The 20766-nt window shown below is 40.4% G+C and overlaps 1 protein-coding gene across 4 annotated transcripts in view; it reads right to left on the bottom strand.

The window, feature by feature from the left end:
• The window catches only part of ECHDC1 (ethylmalonyl-CoA decarboxylase 1), a 30121-nt gene extending 14879 nt beyond the window's left edge, over nucleotides 1-15242 (bottom strand). Inside the window, exons 1-5 of one of the 4 annotated variants that reach the window (XM_075554583.1) lie at nucleotides 14690-15242; nucleotides 9332-9553; nucleotides 6375-6517; nucleotides 2836-2888; nucleotides 119-199 (exon numbers count right to left, since the gene is read on the bottom strand). In XM_075554583.1, the coding sequence (XP_075410698.1) occupies nucleotides 119-199; nucleotides 2836-2888; nucleotides 6375-6517; nucleotides 9332-9551 (497 nt within the window). In that variant the 5' untranslated portion in view covers nucleotides 9552-9553; nucleotides 14690-15242. Of the gene's footprint in view, nucleotides 1-118; nucleotides 200-2835; nucleotides 2889-6374; nucleotides 6518-9331; nucleotides 9554-12069; nucleotides 12180-14233; nucleotides 14366-14689 lie in introns of those variants that run through there. The other 3 variants (XM_075554581.1, XM_075554582.1, XM_075554584.1) reach the window with 3 other exon arrangements.
• Nucleotides 15243-20766: the final 5524 nt, after the last annotated feature.

Here is a 20766-nt window from a genome sequence, read left to right as displayed (position 1 = left end):
CATTAATTTATTACCCTGTTTAGAAATATATAAATTACTATGTTTCCAGGAAAAAAACAAATTTCAGCTTGTATGAGTAATGCGATTTTTTCAAGGAGTAATGCGATTTTCATCCTACCTGAAGTCACATGCTGTAGTAAATTCTGCTCCTCCACCCATTGCCCGGCCTTGAACCAGGGCAACACTTATCAAAGGAAGTCTAGTATTGGAAAAAATGGGGAGATGGCTGTTAATTTAAAAGTGGTATAAAAAGAGAGTAGAGTAGAAAGTAAAATAATTGCATGGTGTTAACAAACACTAGTCAAAAATCAGTGGAACCCTGAGACTGTACCATTAATTAAAAATACATAATATTAAAGACATAATTCATACTAAATGCCATAAATTTATCAAAATACCTCCCTGAATCAGTGTATGTTAAAACAGAAACTGTAGCCATAATGTAATTTCTTCCAAATAAATGGACATTTTAGTATATTAGTGTATTTTCACAGCTCCTGGACCTTCTAAATAGGTTATCAATGAAGAATAAGTCTATGTTACATGGTGTTAGTCCATTTTTATTGCTATGAGGGTAGGGGTGAAAAAATTAGGGCTACTCAAAGAAAAATTGAGCTACACAACTGTGTTATTATAAAGGCTCCTATCAAAACTTTTAAATATTCCCTGAAATAGTCCACAGATTAGTAAATACTAGTTCTGGATTTTTTTAAAAACCAACTTTCTTTTGCTTTTTATAAAAAGCCTATCTTGCAGGCATGTCTTAATTTGAAAATATAGATCTAATATTTTTAAAAATACATTTTTGTAGGGACTACTCAAAGGTTTTCAGTAGCTAATCCTTCAGAAGTAGACAGCCTATTCTTTCTTCCTAATCTGTTCTTAATCTAGAAGCGCCTCAGAAATCTGTTCACCATGGGTAATTCCTAGTGGTAGTCTACCTCACAGCAGCATGCAAGCTTGCCAAAGTACAAGATGGACAGATGAGATAAAAACTTTTAAGGATTTCATTTTACTTGTATTCCCAATCAGCATCCACAGAAGGCAGTGGTCAAGAAATTAAGTGACACATTGCATTAGGCTTATCTGCAGAAAGACTTCTTTAAAGGATTGAAAAGCAAAGACATCACTTTGAAGACTAAGATGTGCCATGGTATTTTTAAATGCTTCATATACACATATGGGAGCTGAACAATGAGTAAGGAACACCAATGAACTGATGCCTTTGAATTATGTTGCTGGTGAAGAAAGCTAAATACACCATGGACTTCCAGAAGAGAGTACAGCCACAGTGCTCCTTAGGAGCAAGGATGGACATGTTAGGGGGAGGGACCAGGCCCTGGGGAAAGACATCATGCTCTGCAAAACAAGCGGGTCAGAGAAAAAGAGGCAGACTGAGATGTAGTCACTAATATGGCCATTCCATCTATAATTCTTTATGTGATGTATTATAACTCTGGACCCTATTCATGTGGCTGTAATCCCATTTGGGGGTAGTTTACTGCTTTGCTAATAGACAGGATTAAGATGGGATTAAGTTTCCAATTTAGTAGAGGGTATGAACCAAGCCAGCATCTTTTGTTTCCTTGAGGGGTTGGGGGGCATGCCATGCTCTGCTGAAAGACAAAATCCACACCTCCATCGTAGTCAATCCTCTGTGTAAGAGCTGTCTCTGATCCAGAGAGAAACACCAGGCCATTATAAGAAAAGCTACAGGTGGAGCATGTTGCAGATCTCGGTCTGAAGCAACAGAAGCTGAGACCAGAGGCATCAGAGGCTGCGGCACAAAGGTCATGGAACAGAACAAAGCAGCCAGGCTGAGACCAGAGGCTGAGGCACAATCAGGTGGTGAATAGGTGCAGTACAGAGACTATGAGACTGTGAGGAAGAGCAGCAGGTAGACTTTCTGACTCAAAGAAGCAGACACCAAGGGACCACATGGCTGGGAGGCTAAAAACAAAACAAAAGAAACTAGGCTACTTGCTGAGGAGAGGTGCTGCTATGGACCAATGACTTAAATTCTTGCTTTTTACTATTCTTGCCTTGTGGTAACCTACAGGGTCGCCAACCACCAGTTGCTTTATGGGAGAAAGCTGAGGTTCTGTACTCCTGTAAAAAGTTAGAAACTCACAGGAGCAGTTCTACCCTCTCCTACAGGGTCATCATAGTCTGATTCAACTTAGTGGCATGGAGTCTGAGAGTTTTTTGTGGCCACTACATCAATCACTAAACTCAACATAAAGGCAGACTAGAGATGCTGACGAATGTTAAATACAGCACGACAGGAAGAAGAGTTGGTGTCAGAATAGGTACAGAAAGATGGAAGGTGCATGTCTGCCCATTACCTTACAGCAACAGGGAAGCCAGAGGAAATCAAACATGGATCCCTCTGCACCATTTTTCACAGGCCCTCAAGTGGTCCCCAACAATAAGCTCAAACAGTGAAAATGGTAGAGGATGCACAGTGCCTCGTACTGTTGCACACAGGGTTGCTATGGATTGTAACTGACTGGATAACGCCTAACGACGACAGGCATCATCTCTTGATACTTACTTTACTCATGTCTTTGCTTTAATGGAGCATAAGTAATATAAGCTCTTTAGGGAAAAAATGGGGTTGTTTAAAAGTTTTGTGCTCAATTTCTCTTATTATTTTAAATACATATATTTGTACATGTAATTAAATTATTGTCTTCCATGGCACAAAGAAATAAATTAATCATTAGAATAATTATAACTTGAAAATCAGCTATTAATTTTTAACTAGTCTAAATAATGGAATGATGAGTTATATTTGGTCTTTTAGAAGTCCTATTTTAAAAATATATACATTACCTCATGAATCTTGTTAAGGTGTTCTGCATGAACATACATAATGCCACTCCATCCTTTAAAAAAAATATGCATAAAAAGTATAACGAAAATATATTTAGATAATTAAAAATACAAACATTTAAAATAAAAAAGTAAAAAATACACTCCAGAAAGTAATGAGGGAAAAATATACCTAACTTTTTAAAATGAGGTTTCATTCCAAACACTGATGTCATGAGAAATGCCTATCATGCTATCTCCCTGGTTTCATAAGAGTCCTTGAACTCATCTTATATAAGGTTTTACCCAGTATAACCTGGCCTTCATCCTCCCCGAAGATTTCCTGCTTCAAAGAGGCTTAATTATCTCCTACTTGTCAAATTAAATGGCTTTCTCTTATTTCTATTTTATCTATTTTTCTTATTTCTATCTTCATCCATATCTTTATAACACCATTTATTTATTTACTTACTTAAACACCTTTCTTTAGTCAACTCTTTTGGTATTTTATCTTGTTGATTACTCAGAAGTGACATTTCTACTCCTGGTTCTCTTCCAATTTTAGTATCCTTTTTGGAAGACAAATTGGGCTTTCTACTCCTGTAAACAATTATAGTCTCAGAAACTCACAGGGGCTCGCTATGAGTCAGCATTGATTCGATGGCAGTAAATTTTACTTTCTTGATCATCTTATCCAGTTAATTCTCTAAAGCAGTGGTTCTCAACCTTCCTAACATTGCAACCCTGTAATACAGTTCCTCATGTTGTGGTGACCCCCAACCATAAAATTACTTTCGTTGCTACTTCATAACCGTACTTTTGCTACTGTTATGAATCAGCCGAACCCTGTGAAAGGGTCGTTCGACCCCCAAAGGGGTCATGAGCCACACACAAGTTGAGAACCGCTGCTCTAAAGGTATATCCCCCAAATTCCAATGCATTCCCACTCCCCTCTCTCTTTTGTCTACAATTTCTTCAGTGGAAGTTTCATCTACATTCAATGCTTCAACTACTGTTTTTATGTAGACTCCCAAAATATGATACACACTTACACATTCTGCCAATACCTCACACTCAATCTGATACAATCCAACTTAATGGAAGCAGACAGTCTCACCTCATTCCCATATGAAGGCTAGTGGAGCTGATCTCATGAGGTTGGTTTCCAAAATGTCAGATTTTTCCTGGAGGAATTATACCCATTCATGGTTGAGTGAAGAATGTTTTCATTCTTCACATTCTGAAGCTTATAATTGGACTTTGATTATTTCTCCCCTCTAGAAAGAGATTTCTTTGAGCCTACAGAACATCTGCGTCATGATTCTTATAAAAGGGTTAAAACTTACATTAGATTATTATTCTATTATTTTCTCTGCCTTATAACTTTTTAGGAATAATTCTTGCATTACTTTGGTTCACCTCCCAGTTTCTACTTTCTCAACTAAAAATTAACTGCCTAATAAAGAGAGTTTAAGCTCTTTTCTTGCTCTTTAAAAAAAGACATCAAAATGAAAACAACTTAAGGGACCAGCTACACATAAAAAAAAAAGGTGACAGCCAAACAATGTAGTAAAATGCTGATGGCTTTTGATGCTCCTATGGGTATAATCATTAATCTAGTTTTGGGTTGCTGTTTTGTTTTTCCCTAAACCATTTTATTGGGAGCTAATACAGTTATCATATCATTCCATAGTTCAATCACATCAAGCAGTATTGTACAATTGCTAACAATCAATTTTAAAACATTTTTTTACTTCTCGAACTCCTTGTTATCAGCTCTCCTTTATCCCTTTCTCCCCCACTATACCCCCAAGAGCCCTTACTCTACTTGTCTCTATAGGTTCATCAGTCTTGGATTTCATTTATCAGAAAATAACAAATATTCAAGAGGGCTACCCACAATCACAAAATACATCAGAGATAAACCGTAATATTAAACACACACACACACACACAATGTTGAAAACCAGATCAGACCCCACATGCATCAGAGGGAGGATCAAGTGACAAGGATTTAACCGTTCAATGAGGTTTATCATTTTGATCTCCTGTGCTCCTATAGTCATCTCTCCATCACTCTGTCTGGTAATCAGTTTATTCCCATTCATCCATTATGGACAGAGGGAAAGCACAGAGGCTTATTTCCTGTGTAGATCTCCCAAATATATCTTGGGCTTCCACTGTCATCCATAGGCTGAAAACCAGAGTCTCACAATGCAGGCTCTGATACTATTACCTCCCTCAGCTTCAGATGATAAGATTTACAGTCCTTGGGTCACTGAGTGCTTCTTTCATAGTAAACTTAATTGATGTCTCACTTAGATGGCTGTTTGGAGACAAACCTGTAAGACCCTAGATGCTATTTTATCTGTGAGCCAGGCACCATCTAGTTTTGCTATAGCACCTATACCTTCTGTGTTCCCTTCCTGAGCACAAGAATCAAGAAGGGCTATGATATAAGAACTAAATGTTCTTAAATTGGTGTAAGGATTTAGTGCACGCCCAAAATCCAATTCTAGATCTACTTTTTATTTATCTTTAGAAATTTTCATTAATAAAATGTCCTATTACAATTTTTCAAAAAATGTAGTGGCACAAACGCCAACATAATGATCTTTTTTTAAGATGTCACTTAATAAGTATTTTCAGCATTTTTACTATAATTAGGAAGGAATGTGATCTAATTACTAAAATTGTCCTATGTAGGAGCATCAAAGTTTACAGGAAAATGGACTGAAAATATAATGGCATTTTTCTATGAACTCTTTGAAACCTCTTGTATATTCTAGTTATGTCGTCATCTTCAGAAAAGCAAATTCACAAAATAAGTAGGTGCCAGTGATGCACTTGCAACAAGAAAGAGTAAGTATGTTGGATGAAGAAAAACCTCATTAAGAGAAAGGCTTTTTATAACTTAGTCATGTTAGGAGTCTCATACATTATATGTGCAGCTGCAATTCATGTACATGCATGAATCTCAAAAGCCATTTTAAATTTCAATTTATACATATTTATAGAATTAAAAAAAATTTGTAAGGTGCTTGATAATGATTTTCCATTCTTTAGGTAGCACTGCAGACTATAAGGAACATCACATATACTGTTTTTCGTCCTTTACATCTTAAAATAACCAAATACTTCATTATTTCAGACATAGTGTTTCTTAAAATGTTCTGTGTTATAAATTGAACTGTGTCCTTGCAAAATTTATGTTGGAATCAAAACCCTTATAAGTGTAAGAATAGGGCTTTTCTTAGGTACATAAATCAGTTTAAGGTATGTCCTAAACCTAATCTGAATTATAAGCTCATAGAGGTAGATGAAGCTATAAATTCAATCTAGAGAAGCCTCAGAAAAAAAGGCTTGGTGATCGAACTCCAAGAATTTAGAACCCTCTTGAAAACCCTATGGAGCACACATGAGCGCTCTCTGAGACCGAACTGCCTTTACAGTCACGGGGTGCTGGGATCTTCATACTAACCAAGTAAAATTAAAATATCTTGGCCAGAGATGGCTGATAAATATGCATGACCTAAAGCATATTTTCACATAGAACTTGCCTCTGGAGTTCCTAGTGCTTTCACAGCATTCAGATCAGACCCCGAAGAGAAAGTGTTGTTAGCCCCATGAACAATGAGACCTTTTCCATCTGTCCACTGTTCCAGTTCAATTACTTTTTCTAGAAGCTGTAGCATCATAACACCTGCCAGAGAGAAAGGGCAATCACAAACACATGGAGGACATTAGAAAAACAGAAATAATGGATAAACTGAGAGAAGTCAAGCAGGGATCTTAGGTAATATATTTCATAGTATTTACAAAATATCTTTGCCGTGTCTAGAAAGCAGCACATCTGACAGTCCCTTCTTTAAATCAACTTACAATTTATTAGTTGTAGCAATCTACCCAGTGCAGTTAAGAATTCACACAAATACATGATTAGGTTAGCTACTGTCATCAAGTCAATTCCAACACACAGTGACCCTGTGGGATAGTGTGGGTTTCCTTAGGATTTCTGAGAGTGTCATTCCTGGTGATTAAACAACCTCATCTCTCTCTCTCTCTCTCATGGATGACTAATGGGTTTGAACCACAGACCCTGCACTTTGCAGCCCATCGCTTCACCTACTATGCCACCAGGGACGTTTATGACTAGGTAGAACAATTAAAATCATATACATACCTTAGGCAAAGGATAATAGGAGAGAAATATGAGCTTTGCCAGTATGGAAAAAATTGAAAGTAGAAAAGTTTAAACTAAAAACTGTAATGACTGTCACATTACAATCTTTTAACAGTAATTTTTGGATATGTTTTTCCTTGGATATTATGGTCTTCCAAGTTCATCCTTCCCCTCACCCCTCCAGATTTTATTGAGGGCTCTTACGGCTCTTACAACAATCCATACATCAATTGTACAAACATATTTTTTCATATGTTGCCATCATCATTTTCTAAACATTGACTTTCTACTTGAGCCCTTGGTATCAGTTCCTCTTTTTCCCCCCTTCTTATCACCCTACCATGAACCCTTGATAAATTATTATTATTTTCATATCTTATACCGACCACTGGCTACCCTTCACCCACGTTTCTATTGTTCTTCCCCCTTGGGGTGTGGGGGAGTTTATCCTATGCTTACACAACTGAGTTGACTTTCCTCTGTCTAGCTAAATGCTTTAAAACTCAACATAATGATCTTGTAGAGAGGGTTAAAACTAGCAAAGACTCTATTTCACATGTTTCAAAATTATATAAGTCCCATTAAATTTGTACACTTCTTCAGAACAGAAATCTGACAATATGGAGAACTACTGTGTTCTTCGCCATTTTCTGAAGTAGCCAGCAAGAGCGGTTCTATAATAAATGTCAAATTAATAAAAGTAACAGAAAACTAAGGAAGCTAATCTTTCTAATTGCTAATTATGACCTAACTAAAATAGTAATCCTTTCCAAGGTTGTTTCAAATGCTTCTGTGGTATAGAGCTTACTTTCATTGGACTTGTGGTTGAGTCGGAGAGACACATAAAACATACATTGAAGGAAGAATAAATCAAGATAGGCAAATATGAAGCTTCAATAATCCATATTAAATAATGCTAGGCTTAAATATGGAAAATATAGCAGTTAATCTTAAATTTATCTTAAAGATTAATCTTTATCTTAAAGAGTAATTAAATTAATCTAAAAGATGAAATAACCTTAAATTTATCTTTTTGACATTTTAAACTTTAATAGAAGGAATTTTAAAGAGCGTCTGGGTGATTTTCGAACAATGACTGTGGGGAACCACAGGGTATGGGACTCACTCCTTATCCAATATAACTCAACCTAACCTACATGAAAATAGCTTTGCTTTAATAAATTTTATATATTAGACATCAATTTTATGTTGTTTTCATTTAAATAAAATGCTTTACTGTTTACAAATTCTTATTTGCAGTTATTCAGCAGCAAAACTAGTGCTCTAGTCTAACCCTCTTGGGTAGTCATTTTGTTTAATTTTATTTTTCTTAGGCTAATATTCAGATGTCTGTTTATTATTCTTTGAGGCAGCCGAAGGTGTAACGTAGTACTGCTCAGTAAGAGTGTCCTCAAGCCACATGCAGCTACTGAGCACTTCAACTGTGGTTAGTCTAAATGAATATGTACAGGTAACATAAAAGAAACCCTAGATTTAAAAGATTTGGTTAAAAATTGAATGAAAAATATTTCATAAAATTTTACTCTAATCATATGGTAAAGTAATACTTTGGTAATATTGAATTAGATAAAATATTACTAACATTAATTTCATTTATTTTTTTTTGCTTTTTGAAAGTTGCTATCATAAAGTTCAAAATGACATATGTGGCTAATAACTGTGCCTTATGTTATAAACATAAAACATACTTGGATATTCTTCCAGCTGTAACAAAACAGAAAAAATAGAAAGCCCTGAATTCTGCAGGAAAATTTCATCATGGGCTTAAGGAACCACTATAGATTTATAAGTCTGTTGAATTATGTTTATGATTCTACATAAAGTAAAAAATATATTAACTTGAGACTTTTTTAGCTTAAAATTTCAAATCCTACTAGAAATATGATTGCCTTCCACAAACTGTTTAAGTGAAAAATAAGAGATAAGCAACATAGTTTTGAAATAAGAGTAGAATGTGGTCAGCAAGGCATTCATTAAGTGTTGCACAAGACCAAGGAAGCATAATTCAAATGTGACTACGGCACAAAATCACAAACACATCCTGGGCCGTAAGGCCTTACAAATACAATACTTTTATATTCCAAGAGTCTTGCCTAGCAAATATGTTTCATCAGCATTTACGTATTAATAAAAAGTCAATAAAAAGGGCAGTGTTTAAACTGACTACGGTAATTGCATAATTTAATGTATTTGTTTTTATTGTTCTACAAAAAGCGTCACTACTTTCAAAAATTTTGCTGCCTGGGCGAGAATAAAAACTGCATGTTAGATTTAAAGTCATTCTTTAATTAGTCGACAAAAGAACTCTGGTACCTGAGAATGCATTCATTTTACTTGGATTATTCAGAGTCAGAAAGCCAATGCCATTATCATTCTTCTGAAGGTCAACCGATCCACCAGGGAACTGTGCAAGCTTTTGTTTAACTTCTTCCTCATTGAAGCCATGAGATGTATTATAAAGTGACAACCCAGTCTGGCACAGCAGTTTTGTCCGGGCAGACAGAGATGATGTCTTCAAAACACTAGTTGCCATTTCTGGAAAAGAGAGACAGGTAGTAGTAGTTCCATGAGCACTCACTCACTTTTCTGTTACGTGCCCATGGACTGCAGTGAAGCACCGGTCCATTGGGAGCACTGCCCCACTTTCAAAATGCACTCTTTCATGACACTGGTTATGTACCCTTTTTGTGCTCAAACCAAATAATTTACAAACAAACCATTTCCGTACATCACTGAGAGGTGATGACATCATTATAGTGAATGTATTGGGCCCCATTACGGTGAATATGTTCCACCAGGATGATTCAGAAAACTCTCAACTGCTCTACATTTAGCACCATCTACCTCCAGGTTGTCGTTGTCACCCTAACATTTACTTTTTCTCCAACCCTTTAGCTTTTTCAAAATCTAAGAATAAATTCCATGTAAATGTTCTCTAAAAATGAACGTCTTCAGACAGAATTTGCATTCTTAGTACTATGCTTACATTCTTTGATATTTTCTGGGAAAGGAAGAAAAGGGTTCTGAGAAAAATGGGAAAGAAAACAGGAATGTATGTGTGGTTTCTGTGTCCTCCATCTCTTCTTACTTCATATTTATGAAGGGACTTCAAACAGTTCATAGAAAAATGGACATTTTCTGAAAACCAGGACTTTCTGGAGTCCCTTTGGACATCTTTCACAATCTCATCTCTGTCTATAGTTGTTTCCCCTGCCTAACCTGTTTTGTTAACAAAGCAGACATGTACAGGACTTGTTACAATGTATACATTGGCTCAACTTCACAACACATTGCCAAAGTGCCTTTTAAAATGTGTGCACTGATTTATATTTACAGCAAGAGTTCCAGTTGCTTCCAAACTCTGTTCTCACTTGGCAATACCTCTCTTATCTCGACTCCCCTTATTTTAGGTCACTGCAGTTGTACTTTGCATTTGGACAGGGTCTGGTAAATTTAAAGATTTACTGGTCATTTAGATATCCTGTTATGAAATATCTGTAAGCTTTTTGCCTATTTTTCTATTTATTCACCTTATAGATTTGCTATAGTTCTTTTATTCTCTACCTATAGCTTTTACTCACACATGTTTAAGACAACACAAATGTCATGTATCCATGCACAGTTCATGTTATGCATGCATTCCTAATAGAATATTGCCTACCAGAAAGGAGCTTCCACTCCTTTCATCGACCCAAACCAAGCCTACTGTCAAGTTGACTCTGAATTAAAGTGACTAGAAATGGGGTTTCTAAAGCTGTAAATCTTTAAGGAGCAGGCGGTGTCAGAGTGACTGGAGGGTGTGAGCCACCAACCTTGCAGTCAGTCCAATAGCACCACAGTGCGCCTCAGATGTATTTACCACAGACCTCCCTGAGCCATCTCGTCTCAATCTAAACTCAGACTTCTCCTAAAGCCCTTTGCTCCTTCTTTATTCATCATTTAAAATTTTGGAGAATCATTCCCCAAACTCCATATTCCATATTAGAAAACCTCCTACTACTTCCTGTCCCTCATCTCCCACATGCAATCTGTTTCTAAAAGTATTTATTCTGCATTATCTTTCCCATTCTGCTTCTATGTTACTAACATTTCAAACCCACTACATGATATCTGGATTAAAATAACGGTTACTGATTCATTTCACATGCCTCCTCAAAGTCAACATCTGTAGCGGTCAGCAGTCTGAGACCATCAGCCACTGCACAGGAGAAAGTTGTGCTTTCCTACTTTCATAAAGAGTTACACTCTTAGAGCCCCAGTTTAATATTCATGTTCTGTATTAAAAATGGTTGCTAGTGTTTCCGCCACACACACACAGAAAAAGATTATTTGAACCCACCAGCCTCTCCTCTCCTCCGTGAGGAGAAAGAAGATAAGGTATCTGCTTCTGTGAAGATTTACAGCTTTAGAAACCAGAGAGAATAATTATACTCTCTCCTATATGATGGCTAAGAGTTCAAATGGACCTCCATAGCAGGGAGTTTAAGATGAACTTAAAATGTTATGAAGGACACAATCTGTATTTTGGATTTATTCCAGATTCATAAAGTAATGAAAAAGTTTTGAAGCATTTAGCAATCTGTAAACTTCCGTCAGAACAAAACTTATATTTAAAAGTTAACAGGTAGTTAGTTGCCTAATTATCCTTAACAAGCAGATTTCATCCAGCTGATGGAGCTCATCAAAGAGGAGTTAAGAGTGAAAGCTTGAAGATAAACAAGGAGTCACCTAGCTCAGAAGCAACAAAGCCCACATGGAAGAAGCACACCAGCCTGTGCGATCACGAGGTGCCGAAGGGATCAGGTATAAGGCATCATGCAATATATATATATATATACCATAGTGAATAAAGGGGGAAGTGCAGAGTGGAGACCCAAAGCCCATTTGTCGGCCACTGGAGATCTCCTCACAGAGGGGTCTAGAGGAGGAGATGAGTCAGTCAGGGTGCGAAGTAGCACCGATGAAGAATACAGCTTTCCTCCAGTTCCTAAATGCTCTCCCCCCTTCCCCACCCCCTCCCCGCCCCCGAACTATCATGATCCGAATTCTACCTTGCAAGTCTGGATAGAGCAGAGGATGTACACTGGTGCAGACAGGAGCTGGAGGCACAGGGAATCCAGGGTGGATGATACCTTCAGGACCAGGAGTATGAGTGGCAATACTGGGAGTAGAGGGAGAGTGGGTTGGAAAGAGGGAACCCATTACAAGGATCTACATGTGACCTCCTCCCTAGGGGACGGACAACAGAAAAGTGGGTAAAGGAAGACTTCGGCCAGGGCAAGATATGACAAAATATTAATTTATAAATTATCAAGGGCTCATGAGAGAAGGAGTAGTGGGGAGGGAGGGGAAAACATGAGGACCTGATGCCAAGGGCTTAAGTGGAGAGCAAATGTTTTGAGAATGATGAGGGCAATGAATGTACAGATGTGCTTTACACAATTGATGTACATATGGATTGTGCTAAGAGTTGTATGAGCCCCTAACAAAACGATTAAAACAAAAACAAAACAAAAGATATATAGTTCTCCTCCCTGGGGGGACACACAACAGAGAAGTGGGTGAAGAGATAAGCGGGATGGTGTAAGATATGACAAAATAATAATTATTATAAATTATCAAGGGCTAATGGGGGAGGGCGAACGGGGAAGAGGGGAAAATGAAGAGGTGATATCAAGTTGAAAGCAAAATTTTTGAGAATGATGAGGGAAAAAATGTACAATAGTGCTTGACACAATGGATGTATGTGTGAATTGTGATAAGAGTTGTACAAGCCCCCCAGTAAAATGATTTGCTTATTAAAAATAAAATAAGGAACTGATACCAAAGGCTCAAGTAGAAAGAAAATGTTTGGAAAATGATGATGGCAACATATGTACAAATGTGCTTGACACAATGGATGGATGGATGAATTGTGATAAGAACTGTAGGAGCCCTCAATAAAATGATGGGGAAAAATAAGAGGAGTTAAGAGAAACTTCTAAGCCAGCGGTTCTCAACCTGTGGGTTGTGACCCCTTTGGGAGTCAAACGACCCTTTCACAGGAGTTGCCCAATTCATAACAGTAGCAAAATAAGTTATGAAGTAGCAACAAAAATAATTTTTAAAAAATCATTTAATTGGGGGCTCTTACAACTCTTAACACAATCCATTCATACATACATTGGGTCAAGCCCATTTGTAAATTTGTAGCCATCATCATTCTCAAAAGCATAAAAATGATTTTATGGTTGGGGTCAACACAACATAAAGAACTGTATTAAAGGATCTTGGCATTAGGAAGATTGAGAACCACTGCAAGCTATCTGAGCTCAAAAGGCTCACTCTCCCTAGTTGTTTTTCAGGTTCTTCAAAAGTAATCAAATCATCCTCTTAATGGCGCCAGTTCTTTCTTTGCTCGGGGAATTAATCAGATAAATGCTTTCATCTGTTTGATCCAATTTTGGAATCACCAAACCTAGATGAATATCACAAACCTGAATTTAACATTCAAAAAAGGTCCAGGCAGATTATGAAAAATGTGAAACAACAAAAGATGATGTTTGCTTTTAGATTATCAGTACATATTATCTATAGAGTTCCTGATTTTAAACTTTCAATGCGTAAGCCTAAGCAGTCGCAAAAAGTCTGAATCGATTCCATGGTAGTGAGTTAGTTTTTTAGGTTTTCGGGTTTCATTACATGCCCCCGCCCCCGCCCCCCTCTCCCTCACACAGGCACAATGAACTTGTGTTTCTTAAATCCTTCCGGTTTTTCTCTTTATTCCAGACCTCCGCATATGCAGTTTGCAATTAACTGCTGAGCAAAAGGTGCTTACCTGCCCATAAAGCACCACAGAACATATTCATCTTTTTTGAAGACCATAGTTAAGAAAAACCTGGGGGCATAGCATAATGGGGTGGGCATGAGTTGAAGCTGAGGACAGCCTAAGTTCTGCCTACTACATTCTCCTTCAAAGGGAATTCCTAGTCACCTTCTCTGATACGTCAGCTGTATAGTCTCCTTACGTTCTACTCTTGCCACACACGTTGCTGCAATTACTTTAGCCACATTTTCCCCATTGCAATTAGCGGCAAGAGGGCACGGGCATTCCCAGAGAAGGTGAGCAGCAAACAGCAATTCCCAAACACCACCATTTCGTTCTTAAACGAAATTCCATATAAGGGCTGACCATAAACTAACTCAGCGACCTCATGTATTATTCCCACAACTCACCTTCTCTCAGTTCCACGTGAAGACAAACCGCGTTTCCTATTGAAAGGATGATCACTGATACTGCCCCCAACCTATTAGTACTCTCACTCTTCCGGTCAGGACCCAATAAAACATCCAGAAAGGATCTCGTCTCCTCCCTTCTCCAATACCCTTTCACAATGACACCTTTCGCTACCAGGGGAAGAGCTGTTATAGGACAGCGAGAGGGAGAGGCGCTGGAGTCCCCGCCCAGGCTCCCTTCGCCAAATCACCGCCGGCGCCTACAGCAAAGGCCCGGAGAACAGACGCCCCGTTTGGGAAAGTTGGACGGGGAGCTGACGCCTTCCTCCGCCGATTCTGTAAAGTAATGCACCGGTGGTTTTCCTTCCAGCCTGCAGGCATGTGCGGCATTAAAAGGGATTTTGCGGCTTCGTTCGGAAGCAGCGAACCATCCTAAGGGCGGAGCTGGTCGCTTACCCTGAAAAGTTGGTTGCAGAAACACAGTTGAGTCACTTGACGCAGAGAAACAGACAATGGCACAAGTCTATGAAAACGGTACCTACTTAGCTCGAGGCCACCAAAATACTCAGACGCTGTGGATGAAACCTCCTTCTACGTGTGTGCACGCAGCTGACTTCCGGATCGAAACACCAGCTCTGCTCCCCGTCCCACCTCCCCGGCGGGAGCGTGACCCCGGCCCGCGCGCTCCCGCGTGCAGCCAGGGCCGGGGCCTCGGAGTTGGGGCCGGGCGTCCTTTATTGAGTACCCGCGTGGAGAAGCCCGGAAGCCTCTTCCGCAGCGATTTTGTAAGATTCTATATGCCGCCTCTGAGGAGACGACAGAGCGGGGCCCCTGGGCGGACAGCCCGGCCGCCGTGCCCGGGGGGCCGTGGCAGCGGGGCAAGTTCTCCTGCTCTCCCGTGACCCCTCCCTGGAGCTCTGGCCCCTCTTCGGCTCCCCGCCGAGCCCTCCTCGGCTGTCCCTCCGCTCCACCGGGGCCCCTCCGGCCCTGCCTTCCGCCCGCCAGGGCCCCCCTGCCCCTCCCCCGCGACCTGGTCCTCTCTCCGGCCTTTGGCCCGACGGTCCGCGCCTGCGTCCTGGTCTCCCACAATCCTTTGCGCCTCGGCGGCGACCCCGAGGCTCCCTGGGCCCGACCTCCCCACTCGCCCGCTTGTTTCCGCTAACTCCTGCTCTTATCTTCCGGGAGGCCCCACGAGGTTCCCCGCATAAGCACCGCTGCCTTCGGAAACTGCCCGCCGCCGGGTGCTTCTCTCCTGTGGCCCAGTCACAGCCTCGCCTTCTCCCTTGTGTTGCCGGCTTGGCTGGAAGGATGAGTGTTGCGTTATCAATTCTGCTCCACAAGACTAGGAACACTGGCATTTGGGGGTGACTCCTGGGGACCCCCACCTTTGCCTATAGGAGAGAGGAGTAGCTTTGGAGAATCCCAAAAGCCAATAGTAGTCGAGCCACTTCTTTCCCTGTTGAGGTGGCAGGGGTGGGGGTGGGGTAGCAATAGGATGGGTGAGCCCCTTGCTGGTCAGCCTATGGATGTGGGGCACGAGACCAACCCTCGTGACTACACTAGTTAGAGATCGTAAGGAGCAATCGCCGAACACTAGTTCATTTCATAGTCCCATGTAGACCTGACTCATGTCAGTGTGTTGTACTCTGAAAATGTACATGTTGGTACGATGCTGGGAGCGGTGCCACCAGTGTTTCCAATAGCTGCAGGGTGGACGTCACATTTCACTTAGGAAACCTTGTCCTGTTCCCCGAGGGAAGGTTGCTTCGGTGCCAAGACTATTCAAAATTTTCTACTGTTCAGGGTACTTAGCACAAACTGTGCGATAAAAGATTACTTGCTGGAGACAAAAGCTGCTATCAGTTCAAAGTGTGCTCCAACATGGCAGTGTCTGATAGATGAGATTTGCTGGTGCCAGAACCTTTGTTAATTATGAATCGTGAAAACATCTTGCACTTGAAGTCATTTTGCCCCTGCATTGCCCCTGTATTTGAACTTCTGTAAATTTTCTAATTTGGCGTGCAAATAAAACCTGGTGAGAGGAGACTGCTCCGGAAGATCTTCTTTCTCTTGTGTCCCTTTCCTTTTCTTTCATGACTCAATCTTGAGCCTTACGTAGTTCTTCGTGGTCTGGGTACTACAGTTTCTGGCCAAGATCGACAAAACGCAGGACCTGGAGGTCCCCTTGTGGGGTGAAAAACAGCAGTGAAAGTCTTATGATGGATGAGCTGTGGAACATCTCTAAGTGCCAGATGAGCCTCTCAGGTTGGAAGGCACAATACCACCGAGGAAGAGCTGCCTTAAAACCCGGACTGACATATAAATGGAGCAAAGTTTTCAGGACCTTTATTTCCTGATGTGACGTGACTCCGAAAGAGAACAAACTGCTGCGAATGTCGCTTAATAATTGGAACATTGTGTGCCCTAAATATGAAGCTAGGAAAGTTGGAAATTGGCAAAAATGAAATGCAAACCATAAAGATGTATGTCCTAGGTGTTCTTGAGTTGAATTGAACAGATATTGGCTATTTTCAATACTTTAATCATGATTTCTGTAATAACATTGAAAATAAAGCATAAATTTTTTTGATGTAACATTGAAAATCTATTAGCATTGAAAACACGGGTTTGCTTTCCAGCAGTAATGAAATGTCTGGATATTTTCAATGTCCTGTGCAGTAGATACAGTTTTCTTAGAAATCTGCAATTGTGTAATTCTCTTCTTCATTATTATTTTGGGGGTTATGGGATTATCTATTTTAATGAAGTTCATTATATGTTTACAAACACAACAGGGGAAACTTTATATTACAGCTTAACAAAAAGTAAAACTGACCACTGTGGTTCGGAGGTGGGATACCTGCCCAGCAGGACACCCATGCTAGTGTTCCACCTCTAGGAAAGGCGACCAGGACGAAGCATCAGGGATGGCCCCTCATGGCTTCCTCACAAGTTTCCTTGTAGTTTGAAATTTTGATCCTGGCACTAAACACTTCTTCCTGGACAGGAAGGTGCTTGAGTGCAGGGAATGGGGTGAGGAGCAGTGAGTGGTACAGGGCAAAATAAAAATGAACAGAAGAGAGGTCCTGAAGAGGAGGAAACAACATGGTCACTGAGGGAATAAAACAAGAACAGGATTTTACTTACAGTCCCAGAATCTATAGGGGTACGAAAGGAGGAAGTGGGGATTAAAAAGAAAATAAACCGGTCTTTTTAAATCATTTTATTGTGCATACAACTTTATCACAATCCATACATGCATCAATTGTGTAAAGCACATTTGTACATTCGTTGCCCTCATCATGCTCAAAACATTTGCTCTCCCCTTAAGCCCCTGGCATCAGCTCCTCATTTTCCCCCTCCCTCCCCGCTCCCCACTCCTTCATGAACCCTTGATAATTTATAAATTATTATTTTGTCATATCTTACACTGCCCGATGTCTCCCTTCACCCACTTTTCTGTTGTCTGTCCCCCAGAGAGGAGGTTAAACGATCCCTATAATCGGTTCCCCCTTTCTTACCCTCCGTCCACTCTCCCAGTATCGCCACTTTCACCACTGGTCCTGATGGGATCATCTGTCCTGGATTCCCTGTGTTTCCAGTTCCTATCTGTACGAGTGTCCATCCTCTGGTCTAGCCAGATTTGTAAGGTAGAATAGGGATCATGATAGTGGGGGTGGGGGGAAGGAAGAACCATTTAGGAACTAGAGGAAAGTTGTATGTTTCATCATTGCTACACTGCACCCTGATTGTCTAGTCTTCTCCAGGCGACTCTTCTGTAAGGGGATGTCCAGTTGCCAACAGATGGACTTTGGGTCTCCACTCTGCACTCCCCCTCATTCACAGTATGATTTTTGTTCTTTGATGCTTGATACCTCATCCCTTCGACACCTTGTGATCATGCAGGCTGGTGTGCTTCTTCCATGTGGGCTTTGTTACTTCTGAGCTAGCTAGTTGCTTGCTTACCTTCAAGCCTTTAAGACCTCATACGCTTTATCTTTTGATAGCAGGGTTCCATCAGTTTTCTACACCACATTTACTTATTCACCCACTTTGTGTTCAGCAATTGTGTCGGGAAGGTGAGCATCATGAAATGCCAGTTTAATAGAACAAAAAGTTCTTGCATCGAGGGGGTATTTGAGTAGAGGCCCAATGTCTGTCTACCTTAATACTAAACCTATAAATATATGCACATAGATATATTTCCCTATCATTATATAAAAATATATTTACCTATGCACATGCCTGTATTTAGATCTCTATACATGCCCTTTGCCTCCTAGTTCTTTCCGCTATTTCCTTTGACTTTCCTTTTGTCCTCCTACCATGCTCAGCCTTCATTTTGGTTTCAGTAATTCTTCTCCGTTACATTGCCCTTGATCAAGCCCTACCAGGCCTCCTACACACTCCTCACCATCGATTTTGGATCACTTGTTGGTCCCTTGTTCCTGGGTTTGTTAACACCTGCTTCCTTTCCCCAGCCTCCTCCTCTCCCATGTCCACCTGGAACCGTTGGTCCCATTGTTTTCTCCTCCAGATTGTTTATCCCACCTATCTTATCTAGATAGATCTGCAGAGTTAAAAATATGCACAAAAACAAGATGGAGCAAAACAAAACAATGTAAGAAAACAAAACAACAAACTAATGACAAAAAAAGAGAAAAGCCTGTAAATTGTTCAAGATCTATTGCCTATTTTATCTAGATAGATATGAAAGGACATTAATAAGTGCAGAAACCCGGCAAAGCCAAGCAAAGGAACAAAGGAAGACAAAACAAGAACAACAACAAAAACCAAAAAGAAAGCCAATGACAAAAAAGATAAGCCTATACAAAGTGCCAGATCTGTTATTTGACCTTAAAAGCAAATGAGTTCTAGGTGTTTTCCAGTTGAGTCTGATTGGGTGCCACACTCTGTCCACAAAGTCTATTTTTTATATTCCCAGGGGACTTTATTGCTTTGCTCCCCTTGCTCCTCTGTTGCATGCCCTTAGTATTTCACCCCTATGTGATGGGGTCAGATCTGACCCAATTCCCACACTGTGTCTCCAGTGTTGTCCTCCGTAGCACTCTGCCTCAGTGAGGGACGTCATGTCTCATGGTGAGGCTCGCCCTGTGGTCCTCTGTGCATTGGCTGCTCTGAGCAGAAATATCATCCTTGGGGCTTGGTGGGCAAGGATGTGTTCCATTAACTCTCCTTCATTTCTCCTGTATGATCTAATCATACGTACCCCTCTCCTCAATCTATAATTTCAGTACTGTCCTCTGAAATGCATTCTTCTAGGGGGTGAGGGGATGGGCGCGGGGTATCTACATAGTGGGGATTGGGGCTGGCCCCACAGACCTCTCTATTCATTCCCTGCTCCATGCCAGTTGGTATGTTATATTGACATCTTGGTGCACCAGGTTGAAGCCTGGTCTTTCTCCCCTTGTCCTGTGGAGATATAGACAATCTCTTCCTATTGGGTGGGTTAGTGCCCCACTCCCCCACTATCATGTTTTTTTTTGTTGTTGTTCTCTTTCTTACCCCTCCTATTTAGTTGGCTGCCATATGTATCCCTGGTTTGGGTTTGGCCCTACCATAGTATCTGGACCTCACCCAGGAATGTATGTATATAGTAGCTTTTCCCTTATGGCCCATTGTTCAAGCTCACCTTAGTGGACTCATATTGTACTTGTCCTTTGGTGCTTGGCTTATTTAGCTTAGCATAATTTCCTCCAGTTCTTCACATGCAGCAGTGTGCTTTGTGCATTCATTGCTGCTTTTTAGGGATGCATAGTACTCCACTGTATGTATGGACCACAGGTTTTTTTATCCATTCATCTATTTGATAGAAATTTTGGTTGTTTCCAACTCCTTGCAATTGTGAACTGTGCCACGATGAACACTGAAGCACAGATGTCTGGCCGTGGTTTGTTTCTTGCCTCTTCTGGGTATATGCTCAGGGTGGGGATTGCTGTGTCTTATGGTAGCTTGTTTCCATCTTTTTTAGATCTCCCCAAATTGATTTTCATAATGCCTATACATACCTATAGGTCCACTAGCAGTGGACAAGAGTTCCTGTCTCACCACAGCCCCTCCAACTCGTGTTACTTTCTGATTTTTTTAAAATTAGGCTATCTTTCAGGATATTAGGTGGTACGTCGTAGTTGCTTTAATTTGCATTTCTCTTATGACTAGTGATCAGGAACATTTTCTCATATGTTAATGGCCATTTGGATTTCTGTCCTTGTGAAACTCTGTTCAGGTCCTTTGCCCACCTCCTTAGTGGGCAATCAGTTTTTTTCATATTATAAGCTAGCAAAGTATTATAGATTAGTAATGAGACCTTTGTCTGATGTTTTCCCAGTCCATGAGCTCTCATTGCTCTCTTGGCTAATTCTTTAGATGTACACAGGTGTTTTATCTTCAGTATATCCCACTTGTCAATTTCTGTCTTCTCCATATTTGTATCCTTTCCTATTTTTGACAGCCTATGTATTCCCTATGCCAAGGTTCTCAGGGTTGTCCTAGTTCCCTCACTAATGGCCTGA

This window comes from Tenrec ecaudatus, chromosome 7, assembly GCF_050624435.1.
Source record: "Tenrec ecaudatus isolate mTenEca1 chromosome 7, mTenEca1.hap1, whole genome shotgun sequence".
NCBI classification, from domain to species: Eukaryota; Metazoa; Chordata; class Mammalia; order Afrosoricida; family Tenrecidae; genus Tenrec; species Tenrec ecaudatus.
The sequence above is the reverse complement of the archived record's forward strand: the minus strand, read 5'-3'. Positions and strand labels throughout refer to the sequence as shown.